The sequence below is a fragment of the Polychytrium aggregatum genome, assembly GCF_025602895.1.
Source record: "Polychytrium aggregatum strain JEL109 chromosome Unknown BJ171scaffold_11, whole genome shotgun sequence".
Lineage (NCBI taxonomy): Eukaryota > Fungi > Chytridiomycota > Chytridiomycetes > Polychytriales > Polychytrium > Polychytrium aggregatum.
The window spans coordinates 316653-343155 of record NW_026516213.1 but is presented as its reverse complement, the minus strand read 5'-3'; the positions used below and the strand labels follow the sequence as shown (position 1 = coordinate 343155).

The 26503-nt window shown below is 57.3% G+C and overlaps 6 protein-coding genes across 6 annotated transcripts; 3 read left to right on the top strand and 3 right to left on the bottom strand.

The window, feature by feature from the left end:
• The first annotated feature begins 80 nt into the window (after positions 1-80).
• On the top strand, positions 81-3428 carry BJ171DRAFT_497400 (uncharacterized protein). Its single transcript, XM_053110284.1, has 8 exons — positions 81-619; positions 713-1357; positions 1529-1730; positions 1846-2068; positions 2247-2336; positions 2550-2716; positions 2907-2978; positions 3141-3428. Exons 1-8 carry the CDS (start codon positions 474-476, stop codon positions 3258-3260), a joined length of 1665 nt encoding a protein of 554 aa, XP_052968433.1. The 5' UTR covers positions 81-473; the 3' UTR covers positions 3261-3428.
• BJ171DRAFT_597514 (WD40-repeat-containing domain protein) lies at positions 3429-9488 on the bottom strand (the record flags this gene model as incomplete). Its single annotated transcript, XM_053114761.1, has 21 exons — positions 3429-3782; positions 3916-4089; positions 4353-4549; positions 4757-4986; positions 5108-5182; positions 5275-5341; positions 5502-5689; positions 5876-5997; positions 6124-6459; positions 6595-6768; positions 6883-6982; positions 7156-7280; positions 7376-7472; positions 7615-7711; positions 7929-8099; positions 8234-8358; positions 8432-8520; positions 8648-8933; positions 9070-9147; positions 9279-9353; positions 9471-9488. The coding sequence occupies 21 exons, from the start codon at positions 9486-9488 to the stop codon at positions 3565-3567; spliced, it is 3042 nt and encodes a 1013-aa protein (XP_052968432.1). The 3' UTR covers positions 3429-3564.
• Positions 9489-13657: 4169 nt separating this feature from the next.
• Positions 13658-17437, top strand: BJ171DRAFT_473364 (chloride channel; the record flags this gene model as incomplete). Its single annotated transcript, XM_053108698.1, has 8 exons — positions 13658-13822; positions 13952-14017; positions 14115-14145; positions 14265-14464; positions 14656-15216; positions 15377-15691; positions 15740-16942; positions 17090-17437. 8 exons carry the CDS (start codon positions 13658-13660, stop codon positions 17435-17437), a joined length of 2889 nt encoding a protein of 962 aa, XP_052968431.1.
• A 231-nt stretch (positions 17438-17668) lies between these two features.
• Positions 17669-19207, bottom strand: BJ171DRAFT_28805 (uncharacterized protein). Its single transcript, XM_053106931.1, has 6 exons — positions 19086-19207; positions 18895-18936; positions 18527-18712; positions 18249-18332; positions 18021-18121; positions 17669-17943 (listed from the first exon to the last, which is right to left on the bottom strand). The coding sequence occupies exons 1-6, from the start codon at positions 19110-19112 to the stop codon at positions 17793-17795; spliced, it is 591 nt and encodes a 196-aa protein (XP_052968430.1). The 5' UTR covers positions 19113-19207; the 3' UTR covers positions 17669-17792.
• Positions 19208-19921: 714 nt separating this feature from the next.
• On the top strand, positions 19922-23897 carry BJ171DRAFT_597512 (cyclin-dependent kinase-like 2). The gene is made up of 10 exons (XM_053114760.1): positions 19922-20076; positions 20373-20573; positions 20904-21110; positions 21341-21367; positions 21455-21518; positions 21678-21878; positions 22015-22154; positions 22466-22639; positions 22869-22987; positions 23126-23897. The coding sequence occupies exons 2-10, from the start codon at positions 20406-20408 to the stop codon at positions 23580-23582; spliced, it is 1557 nt and encodes a 518-aa protein (XP_052968429.1). The 5' UTR covers positions 19922-20076; positions 20373-20405; the 3' UTR covers positions 23583-23897.
• Positions 23898-24294: 397 nt separating this feature from the next.
• Positions 24295-26144, bottom strand: BJ171DRAFT_566696 (uncharacterized protein). The gene is made up of 3 exons (XM_053113428.1): positions 26011-26144; positions 25399-25757; positions 24295-25172 (listed from the first exon to the last, which is right to left on the bottom strand). The coding sequence occupies exons 1-3, from the start codon at positions 26094-26096 to the stop codon at positions 24562-24564; spliced, it is 1056 nt and encodes a 351-aa protein (XP_052968428.1). The 5' UTR covers positions 26097-26144; the 3' UTR covers positions 24295-24561.
• Between the last annotated feature and the right edge of the window lie 359 nt (positions 26145-26503).

The window sequence follows — 26503 nt, the reverse complement described above, 5'->3', positions numbered from 1 at the left end:
GGGGCCTGGCCTGGAGGGCCCAGCTTTTATAGCCCAGAGAATGATAGGATTGCGACTCGAGATACCCTTCCAAGTCGGTATACCGGCCCCCTTCCGGTATCTCTGCGGTATGTGGATGGTCATCTGGGTATCAGCCCGGATAGTCCGTGCCTTGTCGTCGCCCGCTATGTGCATGCTGAACCGCCGTCCTGTCGAATTGATACCCATTCTGATCGCCCAACAGCAAACATGGTAGTCAGCCATTGTCCCTCGGTGGAAATTGAACGGAGCCACCCGACTGCTGGTCGATCTCCGTTTGCCAGCGATGGCTATGCTGCTGGTCATGCTCCCCATCGGTCCGGCAACCATCCGGTCGGCATGATCGTACCAATGTCCCGCCAACACCTCGTCCCGATTGGCGCGCCGGGCTCTGCTGTTCATCTGCTCGCAAACCCAAACACATCTGCGGCCCTGCCGACCACGAGCGGCCGAAGATGACCAAAAGGACTCGGGATGCACTGCCGCCGCCTTGCCCTGGCGCCGACCCCCTCTCACCACCGAGCTCGGGCGATCGACAACGGCTGACCCGCTCGAAGCGTCTGCGACTCAAACAAGAGTCTGGAGACCATGCCGCCGACAAGTAAGCTCTTGCAACCTTTGCTACGACAGTCCTTTTGGAGGAAGATCCGCCCACGCCCGACGGCTCGACTGACCGGCTTGTTTCCTGCTGCAGCATCCGCGCCGACGATGCAGGCAATCTCTCGGCGGGTCAGGCCAATCCTATCAATGTCTCCATGACCCAACCTGGCTCTCGCACGCTCAAGGATGCTGGATCGACCATGCTCGCTGATGGCATCGTGCCGCCACAGCATCGGGATTCTCCGCCCCCCAGCCGCTCGGAAACAGCTGTGCGGGAAGAAAGGTCTCTCGATTCCCTGCAAGACAAAACCGCCGGCGTCGAAGACGGCCCGCTTGGCAGCCCAACACCCTTGCCTCGCTCTTCAGATTCGGCTAGTCCGGATCCGTTCCAGGATCCTGGAGGGTCAGATCCATTCGAGGATCCCTCGAGCTCCAGTATCTATGGCAGTCCTGTCAGCTCGGCGGCAGGCTCGCCAGGCTCGAATCCAATAGACGACCCCGCCTTCAGCACCGATTTATTGGGTCTAGATGTATCGTTCGAGGCCCTCGACACCCTAAATCCAGATCCGTTCGGACGGCCAAGGTCGGCCGAGTTCGAGCGGGCCATTGCAAGGCCGGACGATTTGCTGTTCCAGGTCGTCGAGGAAATCATATCTTTGCCGATCGGCGGCCCGAGCGACGCAAGTCTCAACGAACACCATCACTCATTCACGCTGCTGGAGGACTGGAAATCAAAGCTGTGAGTATCGCCGGCGACAATGCGAAGACCGCGCGCCGACATCGATTGTCTCGCCGATTCGCTTCGACAACAGGCGCCATCGTTTTGTTCACTGGGTGCAGTCCAAGGGCTCCGTCACGACAACGTCATCACCACAGCTTCCTTATTTGCACTATATTGCATCGATGACAGAAACCCACATGGTCGGCCGCAGATAGAATCGGTGTACGCTAGCGAGTATATGCTTCACCTGCTGGCATATTCCAACAACTGGGGCGGCTTCGAACCCCCGCTCAGCGACCAGATAGAGCAAGCCGAAGTCGATCTGGTGTCTGACGAGCAACTGTTTATCGAACACCTGTTTTTGGATGGCAACGAAGTCGACGTGCGCAAGGTTGGGCCCCAACGACGGCGATGTGCACTTGATTATTTGCCTGTTCATCTACATGTTGCCCGACAGAGCACTTCCGACCGACACTAACACGAATCTCGGCATTCCAACACAACAGCACTATTGCACCAATCCAGGCTCGACTCCGTACTACGACCTGACGACCTATCTCGTTGGTATGAACCAGCCGGCTATGACCACCGTGCATAACTTGGTGATCTACGCATCCCGCAACGCAACCGAAGGCGGTTGGCTGGTTCTGCAGCTGGTCAAAAAGCTGCCCGCCGATGAGCTGCTCTGTCGTATCTATGGACAGTACATGAATCGCCGCGGCATCACTGGTAAGTGGCCAAGTCAGTCCCGCCTGGCTCTGCGACGAATCTAGATATGAACGCCAACCAGCTTCCGATGTGCGTAGTCAGTCTGCCCTGCATTGCTGAGCGAGGTTGCGTCTGGCTCTCAGCTGCATCGTCACGCAACTCATTTCTGTGTCTCATGCGAATAATCTTTGCACCCAAGGTTTGTACCAAGAACACGAACTAGCTGCCGAAGCCCGCCTCCCCGTCTACCTCGATGCTTTGGATAACTTGGTCGCATCCGATCTCGATGGTGAGCATGGTTGGGTTCAGCATTGCGCGATGGTGTGACTGACAGACACTTCTGCGACCGTGTTGAATATGAAGACTGGCCGAGTCACATCGCTTCAGATACGCTCCAATCAAAGTGATGCATAGACAAAAGCTAAAGGAGAGACCGAAGTAGTTCGTGGGTTGCTGGTACTCGCTACTGAGTTCGTCCTCTCTTTGATCGCGCATGCAACAGGACCTCTTATCCCCGCTGGAGCGAGCAATGGAGCCGAGCCGGGCTCTGGAGATGCACTGTTGGCTGGTGTCGAGACGGTTTCGCTCCGCTGTCCATTTTCCATGACCCGGATGGAGCACCCGGGCAAGAGCACTCTGTGCAAGCATAAGGGCTCCTTTGATTTGCTGGTACGATCCATACCTCTGCCGACGACCTGCCCAGAACTGATCACCCCGGCATCGCTGCTCCTCGGACACGTTTCTGGCGCAGAGCATTGACGAGCGCCCTTTCCTCGGAGCCGACTCGCTCCACATGCGCGCGCTGTGGGCAAATACAGCCTCATTCGAATCTGAAACAGCGTCCTTTCTCTTACGTCAGAATCTCTTGCGGATGAGCATCGGCGACTGCCGATGGAAGTGTCCAGTCTGCCGCAATCCCATCACGCTCGAGGTAAGTCCCGACCCAGGACTGTTATGGGCTAGCAACGCCACTTGTATCGATCACATTCGAAACCTGGCGGACGCGGTTGGTCCTGTAGGATTTGTGATTCGAGCGATGCAGGACGCCGTGCTCATCGCCACGGCTCCCTTCTGAATATCCTTGGTGGCTCAGTCCCTCGAACCCTGTCTTTGGACACGCAAGCTTCTCATCATTATCGACAGCGACGCCTCTACCAAAGGATTGTCTCAAGTATCTATCAACCCCGATGGATCGGTGTGTCTTCTGGATTAACTGGGGGGCGCTTTGGGAAGCCATCTTGGTCCTGTCAAGAACAAATTGTCCGTAATCTGCTCCACCTCAGATCATACACTATGCCAGACACCCGATCAGTGCGTCCAAGGATATCCAAATGACTGGTGTCATTTATGCTGTATCAAGGAGCTGAAGTAATAAACTCATTCCATTTTATTCCCTGAAGGCACGAGAGCACAGAGGAAATGGCGACCGATATGGTTTCCCGTTCCGTTTTGGACATGCAGTAAACATGTGGATCTGGGCGGAGCGCCACCAACGACGTCGACTGTCTGCGTGCTGGTTAGGAGGTCACGGCCGTGGGCAAGAGGTTTCGGAAGGCTTCGCTGATGACCTCCTCCTCATCATCATTTGCCTCAACCTCGTCCTTGGGCTGCAGTCCCAGGATGCCTCCGATAAACTCGGGGGCCGTAAAGAGGTCGGGGAGCTGCCCGTCGTAGTCAGTGTTCATGAGCAGAGCATTCATGGCCACCTCAAAATCCTCCATCGACATGGGTTCGCCTGTGCACGAGAAGTCGGTGGATATATGAGCTTTATCAAAGAGCAAAGAGCGAGGCACGAGCAATCACTGCAGATGGAAACCAGCTGCATGTCTTCCATCTCCCTCCCCTTCCTTCCGATCCACTCTACTCACCATACTGTTGCAAAAGAGCCATGAGCGCAAACTTGGACATCTTTTCGGTCGGCCCGAGTTTGGGAGTCGGACCGCTAGGCGCGGGCTCGCCCGGCTCAAGACGGTGGGCCACAGCCAGAGCGGATTCGATTTGGGCAAAAGTGTGATCTGCGACCGGCCGGTGATTGATGTAGACTGCAGCACAAAATAGGGTGGAGAACGAGAGACACACTGGATTAGTCGCTGTGTCGACAATACGAGACAGTACGAGACAATACGAGACTATGCGGTAAGGGATTCACCAGCCGCTGGCGCAGTGCGAATTTGATGCCACGCAGCAGCCTAGAGCCCAAGCACCGCCGCACATTCAAATCCCAGAGCCAGACAGAGCCGATCTGGCCACCACGTCCGGTTGTGATCCTCGAGGAGGGGGAGTCAAAGTGGGCACTGATACTAACGCTTGATCAGGTCCTCAAACGTAATGTCATTTTTGATTGGGCCCGACCCAGAGAGCCCAGAGTATCGGATCTCGTTCAGCATGTCGTCGATCTCGAGCGACGACGGATAATAGCCCATCGCTTGCATGATCGACGGGACCTCACTGATCTTGACATTCTCATCAATGACTCGGTCTTTGGTGTTGTCCTCTCCTTGGCTGTGTTTGAGGCAATGCGTTCGCCCGTTGCAGGGGCGGCAGTTTGCAATGGGTTTGTAGTTAGGTTGAATTGGGTTCGGTTGGGTTGCGCACCACCCTTCCCCAGGATCATCCTCAGCATGGGCACATCAACAATGTGCCGACCGCAGACTAGCAAATGTTCCCTCTCGCCGTGACCCCAGTATTGCGGTTCTGCGACCGACGAACCTTCGAAGCTGGGCATAGTAGAAATAGTCTTCCATTTCCTTGTAGATGGCTCCTCCGATGCCTTGGCCGCTTGGGTCGAGCAGGTTCAGGAAGGGCTCGAGGTTTCTTCCACCCATAATTACCTGAGACTCGAGAACAGATGCGTCCATGCTCCACATGTAGACAGTGGCATCTTCTCCGCCAGAAGTGAAGATAAAGTTTCCATCATAGGAGCAGCAGATATTGGAGATCTACCATTGACCCCGCCACAGTCGCCCCAGTTTTGAAGCCGAGTCAGTGGCCAGACGCGACATGCTACAGAGGCAGAGTATGGCATGAACCCAGGTGTGCCCCAAGAGGGCAGAAACCAACCTCTCCGGGATGCCCGACAACACCCATGGAGCGGAATGGATTGCCATCGAGGGGAAACTTGATGACCCCAATGATCTGTCGAGTAAGACCGAACACGCATCAATCGCCAAGCTCCAGAGGCAGCAGTGCTTGGCAAGCAGCTCAGACCGGGGTATGCCATCGCTTACCTTTTCTTGCGCTGCAAACGCCATATACTTGCAAGCCCCATCGTCGCCCTGATACAATGGCAGCAAACTATAGCACCCTCAGCGAATCACCGAGCCGAGTTACTTTATCGCCGCGACTTCAGTTTGTCCGTCCGACCCGTTTCTTTGCCGCAGTCACTCAACATGGGCAAAAATAATGCTATGTGCATTCGCAGACGAAACAGCATCGAGCGGCTACAACGTCATACCTGGATACCGGACCGGCATACGTGGGGCCGAGACTGGTCTGGCGGCAGAGTTGGGTCGTGGAGTTGTAGTACTTGAACTTGTAGTCCGAGTCGACGGTCAGTATGAACTGCTCGGCGCCCTCTTGGCTGGGCTTTGGGCCCAGTGTGACCGCCAGTGGTCGACTGGCTTGTTCAATTCGCTTGATGGACTGGAGGCATTGCAGGTGAACAGATGGGTGAACAAATGGAGTCAGCGAGTGAACAGCGCCAAAGATTGGGTCCGCTTTGGATGGAAACCAATGTAGAGCACGTGAGTGTGTAGTACTTTATCGGGACTGTCGAGCAAGGGCCCGAATTACCAGTCCCAGTGTTTCATACGTCGCCGGCTCACTCACCTTTAGAGGCAGCCCAGCCGTGATGGAGGCCCCGTCCAGATCGTACTCGACGACATGTCTATCTTTGGAGAACGACAGCAGCCGCGTCTTGTTGGTCTCCGATGATGGGAGGAAGATCAAACCTGGGAGCAAGCACGGGCATGGTAAGCCAGGTGATCGGAGCTGGAAATGATCCGTGGCAACATGCAAATCCGAGCAGCAAATCGAATCACCGATTCACCGGGCTACCGAGCGCTTGCGATGCTCACCAATGACTTGCTTGAAATGAGAGCGACACTTTCCAATATAGCTCCAGCGTGAACCGGTTTCTCCGCCGGGCAACACCAGGCTCTCATACTTGAACACAATCACGGCGTGGCTTCCGTCCGCCGCGGCCATGTACAAGCCACAGTCCGAAAACTGGATCATGATTATAGGCGAGGCAGAGACCTTGAAGCCCAGTTGAGCACGGGGCAGGGGTGGAAGCGTTTCCGACTCGTCTGCGGCGCTTGCTGGGATTGCAGGCTCGGACCTTGAGCTGGAGTTGAGATCTTCGAGATCGTCGCTTCGGATGATGCGAATGGTGCCCTTGTTGAATCCGATTCCTGTGCATGCACAGCCATATCCGGATCAGCAGTAGCATCGCATTCGGCGCCAAGCCTGGGAAGAGTCATGTTTTGGTGCTGGAGCATTGCCACAAGTACGGAGAGAGTTTCAGCGATGTTTTCACGATTACCTACCCATGATCTCGCCATTCTTGGAAAATGACACGGCTTCGATCTTGGAAGGCTCCAGCACTTCGTGCTTGGGCTTGCCATGTCCATAGTTCTGCGTCTTTGTATCGGCCGAAGGAGCTTCGAATTGCTTGGAAATGGTCACCTTCTTGGTCAAGTAGTTCCACACTTGGACGAGTCCTGGGAGAATGGCCCGCGTCGGATCAGCAATCGAATGTACCGGCACCGCCTCTTCGTCGACGGCCAGGGGCTCAAACAAGCGAGCGCACCCAACACGCAATTCTCGACGCTCACCGCTGTGCCCCGACATGGCTATCAGAGGCTTTGTTGGATGCGCGGCCAAAGCGGTAACCCTCTTAGGCTGGGTTTCCAAGATCACAGACGAGTTTGGAATCTGAAGGATAGGATGGCCAAAGAGCATCAATGAATCATAACGGATACATCTGCTCCCCTGCGCATTGTCGCCCGAACTGAAAGTGGCGGCGCCTCTGGCCCAGCGAGCCATGCGTGCGGGGCAATTGCCGGAAGGTAACTGCCGGACGTTAGTGCAAGTAGACAGATACCTACACCCAACTCGACCTTTCCGTCGTTCTTTTGGGAACTCGAAGCAAGCACATTCTTGGAGAGCAGCAGAACCTTGCCACTGCGGGTGGAAACAACCAACTCTGGGATATCCATGTCTTCGCAGATGGCTGTGTTGTTGAGGCGGCAGGTGCTCAGTCGTGTGCCCAGGACAAATTTGCCAATCGGCGAGCCATGACATTTCTCTGGCTGGCAGGGGCCTCACCTTCACGCGGCAATGTATCACTCGGAGTCGGTGAAGTGAACGACACCGAGGTGACAGGTCCGGCTCGAAGCTTCTCGAACCACAGCATCAGGCGAAACTGGCAACAATGTGATAGGCCACCGAATGTCGTTCAGTGACTCACGATTGGCGATGGCATCTGAGGCTGGAGAAAGCGGCGACCCGATACCCCTACGAGCTTCGAGGATCGGAACTGGTGTGCCTCCACTCGTGACCCTGACCTGGTTGTCGTAGATCTTGAGGAAGCCGTCTTCTCCACCGGTCACGACGTACTTGCCATGGACCGAGGTGACAAAGTTGATAGGTCCGCTGTGCAGTCTGTTGGTGGGCAAGCATCATGAATCCGTGTCGGTGAGCAGAGCGATGGGTAACCCCACGAGCCTGCCGAGACTCGTGGGCTATCGCTTTGCCTCGCTGCTGACTGTCTTGCTACCGACTATGTTGCTGCTCTGTTGGTCGCACGGACTTATCGTCCCACTGCCACGTTGCCTATCACTACATCATAGCGATGCTCCAAATCGCAACATCGGCTCACCTCATGTACTTGATGGCTGCTTTTTCGCCTCGGTCGAGTTTGACGCTGAGGTTGTTGAGCGACCGATCCGACCAGATGATGACGTCGCCATCTAGTGTGGCAGAGAGCGACTGCCCACCCGTGAGGATAAAGGTCGAATAGGTGAATCCGGTCGGCTTGTGCTTGAAATCCCTGGTGAAGGCATGAGCGCTATCAGTGGAAGGCGAGTATGGGCTGCGGGAACAGCACCAGAGCTGGTGGGATCGACATGCGTCGATGATATCATGGAGGCGCTGCACTCCAACGGCAGCCATGAGTGATCGTACTTGGACGAGAATACCGGCTTGAGCTGCTTGATGCCGGAATCGGCCGACCACGTGAAAAAGTTGACGGTGTGGTGGCCGTTGGTGATGATCTCGCCAGGGTCTTCTGGATTGATATTGAGGACCCTCTGGATAGCCGGATGGGGCACGAGATCAGCATTTGGCCGAAGAGCCCGCAGCCGGGATGGCCATGATCTTTACCTGTGGCTCTCCATCGATTACAAAGCTCAGGAGCGGCTCGTTGCTCTCTGTCGTCCAATTCCAGATGGCAAGCGTCTGCTTCTCGGGCTCTGAGAGGCAAGCCAGGGTGTGCAGGTCGCGATCAGTAACCAACAAACCTGGCACCCGCAGCGAGCCGGCTTGGCGAACAGTCGCGGGGCTGAATCCAAGTTTGCAAGGATGCGCAATGATACCTACCGTTTCCAAGAGTGATGATATATCTCGAATCCTGGGTGAACGCAATATCGACCACGCCGTTTTGGTGGGGATCAAATATGGTCTTGATGGGAAGTGCACTGGACATGTTTCTGCTGGAGCTGGGTGGTAGGGGCTTTCCGGTCGAAGGAGCCATGGCAGGGTCGGTATCCTCAGCACCCGTGTCCGGATACAGATCCCAGACGATCATCATGGCGTTGGAGCCGGTGTCGGCGGTGACGATCCAGCGTTTGTTGGGCGAGACGCGCGAGCATGAGATTTGGTTGCTCTGCGGAGCCAGGACCAGCGGGCATCCAGGAGGCCACAGGTGTATGAGCGAGTGTTAGCGCAAAGGCAGAGGCCAGAACCATGGGCCGAAGGCTGGTCCGACGAGCCCGCACATGTCAAGATTAAGCGAGCCTTACATGTCCCTGCAGAATCTGCTGCTGCTGCGTGCCCCAGTTGTGCAAAATGCCGCAGTGACTGGAAGTGTAGAAGAGCAGCTGCGGAGGAGGACAGTGTTCAGAGCGGATGGCATCGTATGGCATCGCATGGCAGATTGCTGGCCCGTGACGCGCGGATGGTCGAGCCCATGATGCTTGGCGAGCCAAGGACCACGGCGAGGGCGACTCACCTTGTCGAACCGGTCCGAGAGGTTCACGACGCCTCCGGGAATGCTATGGTTGAGGCCAAAAGTCCAACCGACATTCTGGGTCGGGAGCAAGAATCGCGTTGACCCGCGGCAGCAACGGGAATCAGGGTGTGGGTCTGAGGTGGAAGCGCGGCGAGGAGCAGCAGGCCGGGGACGGAATGCGTCGGGTCTTACCAGCACGTTGTGGAGCATGGTTGGTGGTCGGCGAGAGGAAGAGCGCAAATACCCTGAGACGCTGTTACCGAGACAAAGACGGCGATGCGGAGGATTCTGCAGGGGTGCTTGATGATGCTGGCCGATCATGGCGCTGGACGCGGGCCGTGATTGGGCTGGCTGCTGGCGGGAGGCGGTGCGCTGTGATTTGAATGATTACAGGCAATCCAATAAAAAACGGGACACCCGGGTTTTTGACCATTGATCGAATATTTTGTTACCCAATGTTATCGCGCGCTGGCCATGACCATTCGCCACACATCCGACTTTCGCACCGCCGCATTGCGATGCTACGCCCTCATCCATAGCCTGCGTAAGGTCGCCTCCATATTCAGTGTATCCAAGAGCACCATCCATCGATGGCACCGAGGATGCAAGCTGGATGACCCATCCCGGGTCCCAGCTCGCAGATCCACTTTCTTCGAGCAGGCATGTCCAGTCATTCGCACCCTGATTGAACAGGACCCGTTCCAGACTGGTCCTGTGCTGCGGTGCAAGCTCGAGTCCATCCTCCAGAGGAAAGTATCACTCTCACTCTGCCACACTGCCATCCACCGAGCAGGTCTCTCACACAAGAGGGCAACACACCTCTACAAGTCCAAGCGACTGGATGAGCGAGTGGCACAGTTCAGGGACCAAGTCCACTCCATCGACCCACGACGACTCGTTTTTGTCGATGAGACAGGGATCAGGAGATCCATTTTCCCTCTTTACGGATACTCACCGAAGGGTGCTCCGCTTCGCCAGCGCAATCACATGAAGCACAAGTCTGTCTCGGCTGCATTTGCCATCAACCACTCTGGTGTGCTGCATCGAGCGCCGAGGATGGTCAGTGATCTTCACCCCACCTGCCTCACTCGACTTCAATCCCATCGAGAACTTCTTTGGGGTTGAGTCCCCACCGATTTGGGGTTGAGTTCCCTCCAATCAAGCCGCCGTTCTCACGTTCACATCCCTGGCTTGAACCTCTCGGCGATTTTTGAACAGGGTCGCTTCCCAACCAACCCGCAAAGACGGGTTCCTGCTCTCGGGTATAAATGCCACACCTTCGTCCTGCTGCTTTCTTCCCTCATCTCGCCTTGATCTGATCATCGCGCTATTGTACGATAAAAAAAAGTCTCTGCTCTGACCAGTACCACTGGCAGGCATCCAGCATCCTCTGCCCCCATGCCTCCGAAGCGTAAGGGTGCCGGTGATGGCCAGCCTCGGCCACCCAGGCCCAAGAAAGCCAAGTCACAGTCGGAGCCTGTCTCTGGTTCGTCTTCTGACCCCACGCATGCTTGGTCGTCTGTTGCTCCGTCGCTCACCACCACTGCTTCTGCAGATCCAATGGATGTCGATCCCACCGAACCTGGTCCATCTACTTCCTCGAGTACTGGCAAGCGATGTCGCCAGTGCGACGGTACCGATCACGAGCGAAGCAACACCAACAAGTGTCCCAAATACCGGCCCCTCAAGAGTTCTGTCGTCCCACTCGTGGATGGAAGGTCATCCGCCCCTCAGTTCAGCTGCTTCAAGCAGACGATGGATGGCTGTTGTCTCAATCCCGCTCTCCGCGACAAGATCCAGGCCACCGTCGAGGCCATGACCCAGATCCAGTTCGAGGCATCCAGGCTGCTCAACCTGCACATCCTCCGGTGCATCGAGCAGGATCTTCCCGTCCCCGTCATCTCCAAGGCCACCCCTGCTTTCATCCGCCAATGCTTCAGGATCGTCCAGGCCGATGCGCTCTCCCCGACCGGGGACAATGAGAAATACAACGAGCAGTTGGTTGATTCCTTTGGCGACTACCAGACCACTCGGCACGCAGACCTGCCTCCGGCCCCTCGTCTGCCTGATGGTGCTCACAGTCAGCTTCTCACACTGGCTGTCAATGCCTATGCCACCAACTGCACCACCCACCTCGACCTGGCCTACTGGCGACTCCTTCGCCGCTTCTGCGCTGCCGTCTTCCCAGCCAACAAGCATAAGCATGAAGCCATCGAGGCCTGTCTTGAGCTCTTCGAGAAACCAGGGCCGACTCCACCCAAGGCCGATCTCGAGTTCCTCTATCCAGACTTTGGCCACGTCCTGGACGAGTTTCGGTACAACAACGACCAGGACCGCTTCCGGGCCCTCCATCGCCTCTCACACCATGTGGGAATCCTCGCCCGAGACAAGATGGTCGACGATGTCCACAAGTGGATCGACTGTGACATGCCCGCCCTCCGAGTCACCGAGCTGCAGCGCCAGGCCAAGCTGGACGAGCTCACTACCCAAGGCATTCCCTCCGACGACAAGAGGTTCACCAACGCCAAGTCTGAGCTCGGCACCACCAAGTCCAAGATCAACAAGCTGGCCGCCAGGATCAACTGGGCACTCAAGCAGCTCGCCGTCGACACTCCTCCGGCCGTGTGCACGATGGTTCCTCTATGCACTGCCACGGCCAAATACATCAAGATCGACACGGCCACCCTCTGGGATCTCCTTGGTCCAAAGAAGCGCCTTGGACTCACCCGGGACAAGCTCAAGGAAGAAGGTGATGACGGCATCAACAACCAGGATCGTCTCTGGCGCAGTTGCTTCAAGCTGCGTAGTTCCCTCTTCCAAGAGCGGGTCAGGGACAAGAAGCTGTTCAACTACGAGATCAGCACCGATGGCATTGGATGCACCATCGGCCTCGTCAAGTTTGTGCGTCGAACCGATCGCACCGAGACCATCGAGCCTCCTCCGGCTGCCGAGCAGCGTATCCAGGCCCACATCGGCGACCCAGACCCCAACCGCACCACTTGGATTGGCATCGATCCTGGAGTCGGCTCCATCTTCACGGCAGTCATCCAAGCACCGGGCCACCAAGACGAGGTGGTCTCATTCTCCAATGGCCACTACCAGCACATGTGTGGCCATACGTCCAACACCAAGTGGCACAACACCATGAAGTATCGACTCAGCATCGAGACCTGGATGTCGACCACTCCCTCGCCCAAGGTGTCGTCCTCGGAGGCCTTCAAGATCCATCTCACCCATGTCCTGCGACCGGAGCTGCGAGTGCAGCTCGGCTTCCGCCTTGGCAAGAAGGCCCGTCACCATCGCTTCACGGGCCACAAGAGGCGCCAAGTGGCCGTTGACAGGATGTGCAAGGCCGTCCTGAAGCACGCCCCGATACGGACCGATGTGGTGATCGCCTTTGGCAATGCATCATGGCGACAGGGCAAGGGCTATGCATCCAGCCCTCGGAGGCAGCGGTTTGCTCAGTACTTTGAGCAATTCGAGCACCACCGCCGCCGTCCCAATCACCATTATGGAAGCGTCAAGGTGGCCTCGACGAACGAGTTCAACACCTCGCAAGTGTGCTCCAAGTGCCTGGAGCCAGTTCGGTTGGAAGGACTCGATGCGCCCAGTGTTGCGAATTCCCACTTTGTCAGGAGCTGCAAGAATCCCAGCTGCCGGACAGTGTGGAATCGCGAAGTCAATGCGGCGCGCAACATGATCACAGTATGCAGGTCGATTGTGGAGATCGGAGAGCGACCAGCGGTCTTCACTCGGAGGCTGCCAAAGTGATCTGTTTTATTTCTTGTGGCTTTGCTTGACGCAAGCACAGCACATACTACATGTTCATGGAAACGGCTATATTGTCCCGTTTTTTTCTGAATAAAGTGTAATGGCGATGTGCTGCTGGATGTAGACTGCATCTACTTCCCCCCCCCACACAACCCGATAGGACCCGGGCTTGGCAAAGCCAAGGAAATTCGGTGGACTTGCACAGGACGTGGGTGTACCGACCCACCACGCAGCCAGCGGCCAAGATGGACACAGACGCGGCCGCGACGGACACAGAGCCTTGCCCCCCAGGAGCGTGTTGCCTTTTTGGGGACATGCGCCCAACCACGGTCGAGGTGGCGATCCTGGTGCCATGGGGCAATCCACCATCGCCCAGAAGGTACAAAAGCGACGGTGGTGAGCGGTCCGAGCGACGGGAGCATCGCCCTTGGCTGTCCGTCCGCAACGGAGGAAAGCGAGAGCTCAAGCAGAGGCAGAGGCAGAGGCAGAAGCAAGATCCCGCTGCCCCCCCCAATCGTCCCAGATCGAGCATACCCTGTCTCGGTCGCAGCACCAGCATCGACAGAACCAGCATCACCAGTACCGACAGAACCAGCAGCATCCACAGCATGTCCAAGCCAAGCACAGAGGTCGATCCCGCCAAGAAGACGCCGCTCCTCGTTCAGAGAGACCACTCTGAGGACGGAGCGCCCATCCCCCCCGTCAACCGACTGTCTCATCGCACGACCACCAGAAAGAGCGCGCACGGCAGCCATTTGTTCTCCAACTTCGAGGTAAGCCAGCCATGTGATTGCTTGTCCAAGCGGGCCAGCAGAGTGTCTCCCCAACGGAGATCCTCTTCGCTTTTTCATGCTGCCGGGCACCTTACTGACCACCCACCCGCACCGCTGCCGTCCGTGCAGACGATCGACTTTGAGGAGCCAGACGGTGAACTTGTCCGTCGGCACTATCAGGAGCAAACCGTGACGGTAAGTACGATAGCGCGGCTATATCAAGCATCAGCGCGGCTATATCAAGCATCAGCGCGTCTGAGAGACTCATTCTCGATCTGTCTCCCTCGATCAGACCCGGCTCATCGCCAGTATCTGCTCCTATGGTAAGTGCAAAACACACACCCCCACGACGCTGTGGATCGAGGCCGCCGGTCTATTGTGTTGACTTTTGCTTCGTGGTGCTCGCTGCTGCTGGCTCTGACCGCCGTTGCCGTGCTTCCAGTGTTGGCTTTCATCCTCGCCGTAGTAATCTCGCTGGTCTTTGCCGGTCTGTCGGTCGCCACCGAGAAGATTGGCGACTGGCGCATCGAGCTCTACGAGAACCTCTTTGAAGAAAACCAAAAAGTCAATGCCTTCCTGGTGGCGCTGGGCACATCACTCCTGTTTGCTGTCATCCCATCGATTTGCATTATCAACTTTGCGGTTAGTTTGGTCCAACGCTGGCAGCTGGTAGCTGAGTGATGCCTGGCAATGGCGCATGGCAATGGCGCATGTCGATGGCCTGGATGCCATGTCTCGCCAGTGTCCAATCTGCCTTCGGTCATGCTGGTTTCTGTTGCGCATGATACTGACGCCCAGTCTATCCCTGATATCGTGCCGATCCCGTTCACCAGCCCGACGCCATCGGCTCCGGCATGACTCAGGTCATTGCCTTCCTGAACGGCGCCGCCGTTCTCTCCGGAGTAACATGGCGAACAGTTCTTGGCAAGTGCATTGGCGTCGTTGGCCTGGTGTGCTCCGGCCTGTACTCTGGCATCGACGGTCCCATGGCCAAGATCGGCTCCTCGATTGCCATCATCTCGACCGAGGCCATTCAGTACATTCCCTTTATCCGCCGACCCTTCTACGGCGAGCGAGAGTCGCTCAGTAAGATGGACGACGAAGACAGCACCGAGTCGGTCGGTGCAACCAACCTGTTCAATGTGCTTGAGCACAAGAATCTCCGCCTGTTTGCGACCCTGGGTGCCGCCGCCTCGATCGCGGCCATCTTCCGTGCCCCTGTCGGCGGCGCCGTCTTTGCCCTCGAGGAGGCCACTAGTTTCTGGGATCCGCATCTCATGACTCGCACAGTCTTCACCACCACCACCGCTTTCATGGTTGTGTCGGCCGTGCTGCTTGGAAGCGGAGTGAACCTCCTCGACCGCCTGTTCGGAGGCATTGCGCTCCTGTTTCCGGTAGGCCCGACTTTGCAGCAATGGCTCCGAGCGTAGAGATGGCAGCCACCGATGGGTCAATGGTGATTCTATTTGCCTGGTACTGTTGGATAAATCGTGTACTAACACTGCCATCACGGCTTGCCCTTTCGACAATGCCTCGCTCTCCACCTTTGTCCAGACCGACATCTCCTGCACCCAGAACTTCAACGGCTTCCATTTGCTCTCGTTTGTCGTCATCGCCGTTCTTGCTGCTGGCGCCGGCATTCTCCACAACTATTTGCTATCCTTTGTCCAGCTCGCCCGAAAGCGCACCCTCATCGACCGCGACATGAAGCACCCCAGCATCCTCAACAAGCTTTGGCGCATCCTGGAGGTTGTCGTCGTTTGCGTCATCACGATGCTCTTGGTAGTGCTGGTGCCCATGGCCTCTGAGCAGGTCGATACATGCTCGCCGCTCTTCAACACCGTCAAGCACGCCCTCACTGCCGCGCCCGTGTGTGTTGACTTTGGAAACAGCAGCTCTCTCTGTGATAGAAGCCAGTTTGTGAATTGCTACAACCAGATCCAAGACGTCTGTCTGCCGACGGCGCTCGACGAGACCCTGACCGAGAATGTGCTGCTGTCGTACCAGATTCTCTACGATAACCAGTGCAGCTCGCAGAGGACCCTGACGACCCGCTCCGTGTTCCTCTCCAGCCTGTCCGAGGCTGCCAACACCACAACCCCCACTCCCGCCAACGGCACCAGCCCTGCTCCGCCTGCTCCACCTGCCCAGAACAGTACTGTGCGCTACCTCAGCAACGTCGTCTACAGCGGAACGAGCGACTTTCTGCAAAACGGAGTCAACGCCACCTTCTTTGCCGACATGGGTCTCAAGGTCGAAGTGCTCCCGGCGGGCACCTCGGCGCTCGCCAAGCGCTCTGAAAGCGTCTCGTCCACCAGCACCAGCACCAACGTTCCGATCAGCGGCGTTTGCTACTGGGAGCTCCGCTCGCTCTTCTGGACAACGCCCGAGAAGCAGCTCAAGCTTCTGCTACTGCGTGGAGTGAACGGCGTCTGGAGCTGGAAGACCCTCGTGATCTTTGCGCTCCTCTACTGGTTCCTGAGCACCCTGACGTACTACATTGCGCTCCCGACGGATGTCGTCGTGCCCAACCTCATCATCGGTGCGGCTCTCGGACGCTTGGCCGGTGTATTTGTCGACTACATCGGCAGTAAGCTGGGCCTGTTTGTGCAAGATCCGGGCTTCTACGCCCTGCTGGCCATGGCCGCCTTCTGGGCCTCGACTTCGCGCCTGGTCCTCACCGTCACGGTAATTGCGTTCGAACTCACGGGCGACTACGTCGCTGTCCCGGCTCTGATTCTGGTGACCTGGCTCAGTGCCTGGATCTCGTCCGGCGGCGTGGGCGAGTCGATCTACCACACCGAGATGGAGAACAACGAGGTGCCGTTCCTGCCCCACGAGCCCTACCACCTGTTGCGAACCAAGAAAACCCGAGACATCATGACCCGCAAGGTCTGCTGTGTGGAAGAAAACATGAAGCTGGATAGCCTGAATAGGTTTGTGAATGAGCCGCACCTCGGCTTCCCCGTCGTGCAGTACTACGACATTGACCGCGACGCCGACGGACACATCGACTCGGAGAAGCTTCCCAAGCCCATCGGCTTTGTTCGCCGCGACCGTCTGAGGGCTGCCCGGGATGCCTTTGTGAACGAAGAGGGCGATTTGGACCGCCTGATTTCGGTAGGTTGCAGCCCCCCGCCCCTCATCACACATATGCGATTGCTGGCTCTTGTCGAGCAGCAGCTGCTGAGGTGCCAAACGGGTCTGTGTCTCCAGGGCTAATCCGTCTCGCTCGCTCACTTGCCTATCTGCTGGACATGGCTGTAGCTGCGACCCATCATGAACACATCCCCCTTTGTTGTCAACGAGTCCACATCGGCATCCAAGGTATTCACCATCTTCCGACAGCTAGGTCTTCGTCAGATCCTGGTTGTCGACAACGAGGGCTTCATGGTGGGCCTGGTGACCCGCGAAGACTTGCTGCGGCCCAAGGTCGAGCGAGAAGAGGAAGAGCGCAAGAAGAACCCAGGGCTCATTGGCATCATCGATGCCCTGCCTGGTGCCGAGGAGCAGCATCGCAACGAGAGCCGTGCCGAGAGTCGCAGCCAGAGCCGTCCGGTCAGTCCGGCCAGCACCGTCAAGGATCTCGATTCGCATGTCGAGCAGAGAGTTTGAAGCACATGGCACTGTCCATCCTTTCTGTTGTCTGGGCGTATCAAGTTTGTGTGGCTCTGAATTGGAGACTATCATTACATCTATATATATCCTACCCCAGCGGCTGACCGACCGGACGATCAAAAAAGGCTCCCCGGTATCTGTGCCCGTGGCGTCATGTCAATTCCGTCTGGCTTTGTCGCAGCAGTCGAGTGCTTGGCTTCTCGGGATGACTCCGGTGGATCGGATATGGTGGACTTTATTGGATCGCGAGGGCGTCCGATCCACATCAGGTTGCTGGGGGGGGGCATGTTGAATGAGAAATGCAGGTGTGGCTGAAACGAGTATTGCTGGTGTGGCTGTGATCACGCATGGATCAGTATGGGTGGTGGCGGCCGGACGATGACTTGCGCACTCGTGATGATGATGACGACGATATCGGAGGACGGGATGAAGGTGCAGACGCTTCTTTCTTGCCATCGATCTGACTCAACTTGCGTTCGAGAGCCGCGATCTTGGCGTCGACGCTGCCGGTGGTAGCGATGCCAATTAGTACTGGGCAAAGCAGCACTGCGTGGGTGCCATTATCGACGAGAGATCGCACCTCGTGTTGGTCATCCTGGGCTGCAACTTGGGATTGATGTACTCTGGCCGAACACCGGCTTGGAGCTTGTGGTTCAACGTTCCAGGGCCGAAATCGGTTTTCTGATCAAGGTCATCGAGATGAGCATGAAGGCGCGCACGGAATCACAGAGAGAGACAGGATCGAGAGAGAGACTGAAGCAATCAAGGAAGAGTTGATCGGGCGCCTGCTTGCGGTGTCGGCGCTCACCTTTTGCTCGTGCGAGTATGACACCACCAGCGTCCGTCCGCTTACGATCTTGCCTTTCATGACGCTCAGCGCCTTGGCTGCATCCTGTGTCGTTCATGAATCGGTCAGCCCGCTGGATCTGGTGCTGAGAGAGCAGTGACTTTGTCCAATGCCGTCGGAGGGCAGCCACTCGTAGATGCAGCCCGTAAACCCGAGCGCACCAGATCAAACGTCCAGCCGTCATCCAATCGTCGTCTGGCGGCCATTCGACGGCAGTTCCAGAGCCACTTTCGACGCACCTCCTTCTGGATAAACTCTAGAAAACAGTATCCTCGCGGCTGGCCCTTCTTAGGGCCGACCTTGTACCAAAGGTAGTCGATCCGGGCGATGGGCCCGAACCGCTCAAACATTTTGATCAGCTTGAACTCGGTGATGGATGGGTCCAAGTTGCCGATATAGAGCCGAGACTCCACTGTCTCGGGTTTCTGGATTGGATTGGATCCGACCGATGCCGCAAGACAAGATAGGCTATGATCAGCAACGCATGCAGGCCAGATGCTGAATTCGATCGAGTCGGATCGGATCGGATCGGGGGCGGCTGTTCGATTGACGGAAAGCTGGCGCTGGGCGGGTGCGAGCCAGTCCTGGCGTCGTCGAGACGAAATACCTGCTGCTGATCATCGGGTGTTGGCTCCACAGGAGCAGGATTCTGAAGATCGACCAGAAGGCGTCAGCGGACATGATTCGGTGCAAATGAAGCGACGGCAGCTATCAGCGATTAGCAACGGGCAAGATATCCAAGCATAACCCGCCATGAGCAGGACGACATCGGCCGAAACTGGCCGAGGAGCAGCGTACTTTCGACGGATCGATGGGCTGGCTCATTCTCAGGGGTTTGAGCCGGATGTGCGATCCTGCTTTGGATGGGTTGGCAATCGGGCGTCCAGGCAGCTGGTGAAGCGGGTTGGGGACAGACTGGGCCTGTGAGAGGCAAGATCAAGGAAGAGCAGCAGCCGGTCGAGGCAGTGGAGGTGCGGCAGCTTTGTGGGAGCCTCCTCCACAACGCTCGGCGACAATGGACAGACTCTCGGTGGCAAGCTCAGGAAGAGTATCTGGCCATACCGAACAGTCTATTGTCGCCGTCTGCAGCGTGCGGCCATCAATTTCCAGCTGGCTGATCTGAGTACCGCTGGGGTTGCCCCACGACAATGCATCGGGCTCTGCAAACACATCCCTCCACCGGCGCTTGATTACTGGCTCGGTTGACCAAGGGCTCAATCCCACCCAGAGCCTCCCGAAGCAGCCCCCTCCAAAGGCCACATCGAATGCCTGTCCCGGTCATCTCGAGCGGCGTGCTGGGCTGATTGGTAGATTCACACACAAGCGATCCAGTCCCTACACAAAGAACCTGCTCCAGCCGACGAACCATTCGTCCGAGGAGCAGAGGACTGTGTCTGGCCCAGACTCTACAGCAGGCGTTCAAAAATGCCTGCCAAAGCGGGCAGCAGCAGCCAGTGAGAGTTTCTCCCTCTGGAGCCGACTGCAAATATATTGCCCGTCGTTTTGAGGTTTGAGAACTTGTCGCCGATGCTCGCTTTGAGCGGCCGTTCTCCACTGAAACAGACAGACAGGTAGAGTACTTTTCACCGCGCCGATATCGTCGCTGCTCCATCCGTCTCGCAGTGTTCGTTGGCGGCCGAGAGGGCCACTCCAGGACGCTACTTTCCAGCGTCCCAAGCATCGGGCATTTATCGGTGCCTCCTACCTAACACCCTTGCCAACGCCTTTGGATGCGTGCTGCCGTTGCGAACCACTGGGTCGGCGTATCGCCTCTATCCTGCAGAGCCAAGTAAGATATCAAGTAAGTGCGCTGCCGCTGCCGCCGCTGCGCCAGCCACCGACAGCCGTGCAGTGTGGTCGTGTGAGCATCGGGTGCAGTCCATGTCCGCGTAATATTAGCGAGTCGTTATCAGTGGAGCACCCAGCCGCATGCCGACGACGACATCGCGAATGACCCGTCACCATCGCTGCGCTTCTCTTGAGCGGACGGAGGGTGGAGAGAAATATTGCAAGGATTGCTTCACCCATCATTGACGCTGCATCCTCCTCGTGGTGAATCTTGCTGCGTCCATCGCCCATCCGCAGAAGCGCTTCAGCGAGCCTTTCACCACCACAACCATGGAGTGCTACGAAAAGATCGGGCCTATTGGCGAAGGGACCTATGGAATCGTCATGAAGTGCCGCCACAGGGACACGGGGCAGATCGTGGCTATCAAAAAGTTCAAGGAAAGCGAAGACGACCTGCAGATCCGGAAAACGGCTCTGCGAGAAGTCCGCATGCTCAAGGTGAGCGGACGAGCTGTGGGCGTCCAGACGAGGGAGAAGGACCATAAGACCCACGATGCAGTTTGTGAGGGCAGTCAATATTGCAGTCTCTCGTCGGGTGGCACCCAAGCAACATCAGCTCATCGTGCGAAACGGTCCAGTCCGCCCGGCTGCGGCTCTGCTGCGATCGTCCCGAGCCATCCATGATGCACGGCCTGTCCCGAAACGTCGTCACTCTTGGCCGCAAGCGTGCTCGACTGATTTTCGTTCCGCTTCGTTCATGTATGCAATCTGCTGCGGGCTGCAAAACTCCCTTGCCCTCCCCCGCCGACACAAATGGTGGTCCCGCAGCAACTCAAAAACGAAAACATTGTGAATCTACTGGAAGTCTTTCGGAGAAAGGGGAAGCTCTACCTGGTCTTTGAGCATGTCGACCACACAATACTCGAGGATCTGGATCGAAATCCACACGGCTTGAGTGACGACCGATCGCTGGGGTTGGTTCGGAAGTGCATGTGGCAGTTGCTGAAGGCGATGGAATATCTCCACTCTCACAACGTAAGCTACTGGCCGAGAAACGAGGCTCGACCCCGCGGGACCAGCATTGGCGACCTCTGTTGCACTGGCTGCATTCGCTGGATAGTTGATACGTACGGCATGCATCCCGAAAGCTCGCTGCCAGCTCACCTGTAATATTGGATCGCATATCGCTCACTCGTATCCCCCCGGCAACTGTGGCTATGGCCAAATATGCGTCGTTATCCACTGGTCGCGCCAATCCTCACCAGGTCATCCACAGAGACATCAAGCCCGAGGTAGAGTATGCGGATGGGGGTTGGATGCCGGTGCCGCAGACACGCGGACGGGGTATTCACATCTGCTTCATGTCGCGCTGTCGCCAGAACATCCTGGTTTCGTCGCTTGGAGTCGTCAAGCTCTGCGACTTTGGCTTTGCGCGGACTCTGGGTAAGCATTCAGAGAGCTCGAATATGCGCGTTTTGGTGAAATGGGCATCGGCTGCTCGGTCCAGCGGGGCGGGATGTGTATCCGGTCGAACGAGCGTACTGACAATGATATTACTCCTGCGACGCTGTCACCCTGATTCATTTCGCTGTCACCCTCCAGCCGGTCCGGGGGCCAAGTACACCGACTACGTTGCCACGCGCTGGTATCGTGCTCCAGAATTGTTGGTTGGAGACACCGAATACGGCAAGGCGGTGGATGTCTGGGCAACGGGCTGCATCTTTGCCGAGATTCTGACGGGGCAGCCGCTGTTCCCAGGCGACACAGACCTCGACCAGCTCTATCGTATCATGAAGTGCCTCGGTGAGGAGCAGCGTGATGGAGGCCCCGTGGGTTTGCATACGGTGTGATCGAAGCTTAACTAGCTCGCAGCATCATCCCAATATCAATTCGTTTCTGGCGGCCATTCCCACACTCATCCGCGCCGTCTTTGGCACAGGTCCGCTTACAAAACGCCACATGGAAATCTTTCTGAGAAACCCGCTGTTTGTGGGTGTGCGACTTCCCGAGATCACCAAGATCACTCCGCTGGAGACCCGTCTGCCCCATGTCTCGCCCGATGCGCTGCAGTGGCTACATGTACGTTGCTCCTTCTCGGCCTGAAGCAAGTTTGTTCGATGAGATCGCGCGCAAAAGGCCCAGGGACAGACCGGTCGGTGATACATCATATATATGCCACTGACTTTCAATTTCGTAAATCGCCGGATGCACTGGCACCTGACAACTCTCAAACTTGACTCACGCCATACGGCGTCCGATCACAACACTTCCGCAACCTCCGCCCAACATCGCGCCAACACTTGACTGTGCGTGCCGGCTGATTACCGTTGTGCGATAATTTCGGCTCGGTCACCGGCCCCTTCGAATGCATGCCCGGTCGGACTCTTCAGCAATGCCTGATCTATGATCCAGACCAGCGATCGACGACAAAGCAGTTGATGGCACACCCATACTTCCAGTCCGATGGATTTGCCGAGCGGTTTGAAGTCGAACTCCGACACTGGATTGATATGGAGAAGGAGAAAGAATTGACCGAACGCAACAAGCGAAAAAAGGCCAAAAAGGTGAGTCCTGGTCGGCATCGTTGCAACGATGGCGATGGCCTTTGCTGCTGCTATTGCGGCCATCGCGTTAGTTGGATTGCATGCGCTATGCCAGCCATATGGGTTGGTTTTATCATCTATCAAACTGGAAGAAAGAGCAGCCTGGGCAAGGCGGCCGCAGTTGCGATCATTGACGGATTTGAAGAATATCGAGCTGATACCTGCTTGCACACACACGGCTCTTTCTCAGGGGTCAAATCCGAGTCACCACGACTCGACCCGACAGCTGCAGTCGAGACGGGACTCCCGAGACGCACGCCTGCCCCTGGAGGATATCGAGAACAACAAGCGGTATGCTGAAGACGAAAAGTACGTCCCGTACTGTCATTGACGGGCGACTGCTCTTGGCTTGGCTGTCCTTGTCCACTGTGGAAGCTGCAGTCGTGTCCGCCTACCATGACTAAACAATCAAACATGGGTGGGAAACGCCTGTGGGCAATGTTTCAGATTCGCCGGCAACGCATCGTCCATACCGCCTATTCACGGCACCACCAAGGCGACCTCGCACAGCTTCTCCAATGCCAACGCCGCCAACTCGAGCCTCATCGGAAACGGCATGGTTGGCGTCGGCGGCGTTGGCGGTCAGGGGATCATGGGAGCCAGCGGCAGCTACAGCACCAGCATCACCATCAGCGGCGGTAGCGTTTCGTCGACCGTGACCGGCGGGGGACTCATGAAAGGCATGATGCCCACGACTGCCGGCGGAGGTGGCGGCGGAGCCAACACCAAGAAGGGCCAGCCGCCCGTATCGTTCCCCAAGATTGCCACTTCTGGATTTGGAAACCAAGGCGGAGGCGGCGGTGGTGGTGGGGGCGGAATGCTTGTCAAAGGAGGTGGAATCGGGGGCGGCGTTGGAGGAATGTCGGGATACGGCGCGATGAGCAACAACAGCTCGAACGAGTGAACGACTCTCGCCCGCGCCTGCGCTCGTGGACGCCCATTGAATCAACCGCAGGGTTTGTGCAGACCTTCCAGCCCATATCCAAATGCAAGCCAACTGGGACGTCCATAGAAGCGGGAGCCGGAGCAGCCTCGACCATGTACAAGACTCGACTGGACAAGGCGGGAAGCAAACCTCTGTCGCATGGAAGATGTGGATCGCTGTTGCCGGGGCTGTCGCTCGAGAAGAGCAGAGTCCGGCCGGCGAGTGGGGCGCATTGCTGATTTTGTTTCTGTTCGAAACACATTGCCGGTGTCCTCAATACAGGAGAGGTCCGGATCCCGCATGCGAATGGCCGCCTGCTGTGATGCGAGGCTGGGAACCGCTGGGTGAATGTGCACAATCCAGCACTTGCCAGGCAGCTGGGGCTGCTCTGGTTTGGAGGCCTTTGCTGATGAATCTCCTGGATCTTCGTGGATGATACAGAACACGTCTGCGCTTGGTGCCAGGGAATGCACTCTTGTCTACATCGGCAATTGCATTAGCTCCATAAGCTTCGAGAGCGTCAACTTGAATACAACTGGTCGATCGCCTGTGACGATGATAATCGGGTAGCATTGAGGTTGCGATGCACAGGTGTGATGTATGTGTTCGACCCTCCGGAAAGCTCCCGTGGTTTCTCGACATCAAGACGCTCCGCCTTCTCGAGTCGCCCGGCCTTCATGAACTCTGAGCATACCGTCTGACCATGACGGGCGCGATTCATGGAATGTATTCAGGACACACAAAAAAAGACCGACAGCTCCGGCTCAAAACAGGCATCCCGTTTCGTTTTAGATGCGCTTTAGTATCTAGTTCTGTGGGCGAGGGCAAGAGGCACATGCACCGGTTCAAATCTATCGGGTGGCTGTGACTACGACTGAGCTTCGGACGTGAGTGAGAAACAGGCATTACAGCATGCTGTCGGCAGCGATGGTGCCGATCAGAGCCTCCAGGACAGTGCTCAGAGATGAGCAGTAGCAAAATAGACGGTCAGCGACGCTACCAGGGCGACAAAGAAGCCGGGGACGGTGGATCGTCCTGAGCTGGGGAGCGACAGAAGGCCTGTCGGGGTGGGGCCGAGGACGCTGCCGACCGTGGATGAGCCGCAGTTGTTGGCAATGTTGATGATGCCACCGCGGATGGCCAGGGCGGTGGTGTTGATGCCCGAATAGTCGCACAGGTAGTTGTTTTGGGTGATGGTGACGGCAGGGCCGTTGAGGGTGGAGCTCTTGAGGGCAGCGATAGAAGTCAGCTGGCTGTTGCTGGAGATGGTGAGGTTGGAGATGGTGGGGACGACGAGGCCATCGAGGGTGCTGACACTCATGGAGCTGATGGTAACGGCGACACCCGAGGTGCCCGGAACGGCAGCCAGTGGCGGGAAGGCCTTGAAGGACGCCACCGTGCTCAGGCTGGAGAGTGTGAAGTTGACGGTGGTGATGTTGGCCGGCAGACCTGTAAAGTCGCTGATGAGGGGCAGATCCCCAAGGAAGAACGAGTTACCGATGGTCTTGAGGTTTTGAAGACCATCCAGGCTGCTGAGGGCAGGGTTGCGATAGATCGAGAGGCCAAAGGCTGCAAGGGAGACACGGTGTTAGTATGGGAGGATAGGTCGCTCTGGTATGGCCACGGGAGCGTGCGGAGCGATTTATCCACGGACTATCGAGGCGGAGCGGAGCGGCGCTGCAGGGTGAGGGCAAGCAAGAGGGTCCGAGGCAGGGACTTGGGGGGGGGACATGGCGGGCACCCAAGGGGCGAAGGGCTGCTCGTAAGGTGTGCTGAAAGGATGGCCGGTACGTACGATACTGGGCGGAGCCGTTGGGGTTGATGTAGTTCAGGAACTTGAGCGACGAGATCGACTTGAGCACGGGCAAGTCGTAGATGAAGATGCCGCCGGTGACCACTTGGACAGCGAGTCCGTCGAGGGCGGCCATACTCGGGTTTGAGTGGATAAAGAACTTGTCGCCGATGCTCTGGAGCGACGAAAGCCCCTGGAGATTAAAGAGCTTGGTGTTGGTGATCTCGACGGCGAGTTGGACAGAGGTCAGCGAATGGAGAGGCGACAGGTCGCTGACATCCGAGCCGTTGATGGAGACAGAGCCCAGGAACTGGGTGCAGTTGGCATACTGGGCGAGGGCGCTCTGGGAGCTGATGATGGTCCTGGGGACACCAAGAGGCGGATGAGAAGATGGAAGAGAAGACGGAAGAGAAGACGGATGAGGGCACAATACATCCGGGTGCAGCAGAGGAGTAAAGTAGCAGCAGAGTAGCAGCAGCTCGAAAGACGGACAAGTCGACGGCCGAGCCAACAGTTGGTCGCTGGAAGAGCCAGCGCAGCGGGAGGACGGAGTTGCCGAGCAATTGCCGAGCGATTGCCGAGCGATTGTCGGGCGATTGTCGGGCAGAGGCTTACCAGTTGCCAGCCGAACCGCAGCTGAGCGAGTGAGCCCAGCCCAGACAGCCGAGCAGAACGACGAGTCGGAGCAGCAGAGTGTCCATCGGGTGCGGGCAGCAGGAGGAGCGAGATGGATCCAGAGCAGACGAAAGCCAGGGCGCAGGAGCAGCGACGAAGAAAATGCTGGGCGGCAAACAAGGGCGGGTGGAGGATGCGTCGCGAGTGGCGGAGGGGAGCAAGGTTTGCGACGATCGACAGAACCGCCGACAGCACCGCAGAAGACACCGCCGACAGCACCGCCGACAGAGCCAGGGGTGCTTTCTGGGCACACGGTGTATCGTCCCGCTGCAGTGCCGATGCACCGGTGCTCTGCGGCATCGGCGTGCCGCTCCTTTGGGTCTCTCGGTCGGGCCTCTCAGCTGGGTCGCCGCCGTCACCGCAAAGCACTGCACCGGCCGCGGCTCCCCATTGGCCGGCGCTTGTCCCGCCACCTGTTCTGTGGCGCCGGCCG

Excerpts from the sequence above, each read along its gene's own strand:
- BJ171DRAFT_497400 (XM_053110284.1), top strand. The coding sequence starts at position 474 with ATGACCAAAAGGACTCGGGATGCACTGCCGCCGCCTTGCCCTGGCGCC. Across the intron at positions 1,731-1,845 it reads ACGAAGTCGACGTGCGCAAG|CACTATTGCACCAATCCAGG; the intron begins GTTGGGCCCCAA and ends CCAACACAACAG. Across the intron at positions 2,979-3,140 it reads GCAATCCCATCACGCTCGAG|TCCCTCGAACCCTGTCTTTG; the intron begins GTAAGTCCCGAC and ends TTGGTGGCTCAG.
- BJ171DRAFT_28805 (XM_053106931.1), bottom strand. The coding sequence starts at position 19,112 with ATGAGCCAGCCCATCGATCCGTCGAAA. Across the intron at positions 18,333-18,526 it reads TAGAGTTTATCCAGAAGGAG|GATGCAGCCAAGGCGCTGAG; the intron begins GTGCGTCGAAAG and ends TGAACGACACAG. Across the intron at positions 18,122-18,248 it reads CATACTCGCACGAGCAAAAG|AAAACCGATTTCGGCCCTGG; the intron begins GTGAGCGCCGAC and ends GACCTTGATCAG.
- BJ171DRAFT_597512 (XM_053114760.1), top strand. The coding sequence starts at position 20,406 with ATGGAGTGCTACGAAAAGATCGGGCCTATTGGCGAAGGGACCTATGGA. Across the intron at positions 21,879-22,014 it reads TCGTATCATGAAGTGCCTCG|GTCCGCTTACAAAACGCCAC; the intron begins GTGAGGAGCAGC and ends TCTTTGGCACAG. Across the intron at positions 22,988-23,125 it reads CGGTATGCTGAAGACGAAAA|ATTCGCCGGCAACGCATCGT; the intron begins GTACGTCCCGTA and ends GCAATGTTTCAG.
- BJ171DRAFT_566696 (XM_053113428.1), bottom strand. The coding sequence starts at position 26,096 with ATGGACACTCTGCTGCTCCGACTCGTCGTTCTGCTCGGCTGTCTGGGC. Across the intron at positions 25,758-26,010 it reads TGCGGTTCGGCTGGCAACTG|GACCATCATCAGCTCCCAGA; the intron begins GTAAGCCTCTGC and ends TGGTGTCCCCAG. Across the intron at positions 25,173-25,398 it reads CAACGGCTCCGCCCAGTATC|CCTTTGGCCTCTCGATCTAT; the intron begins GTACGTACCGGC and ends TCTCCCTTGCAG.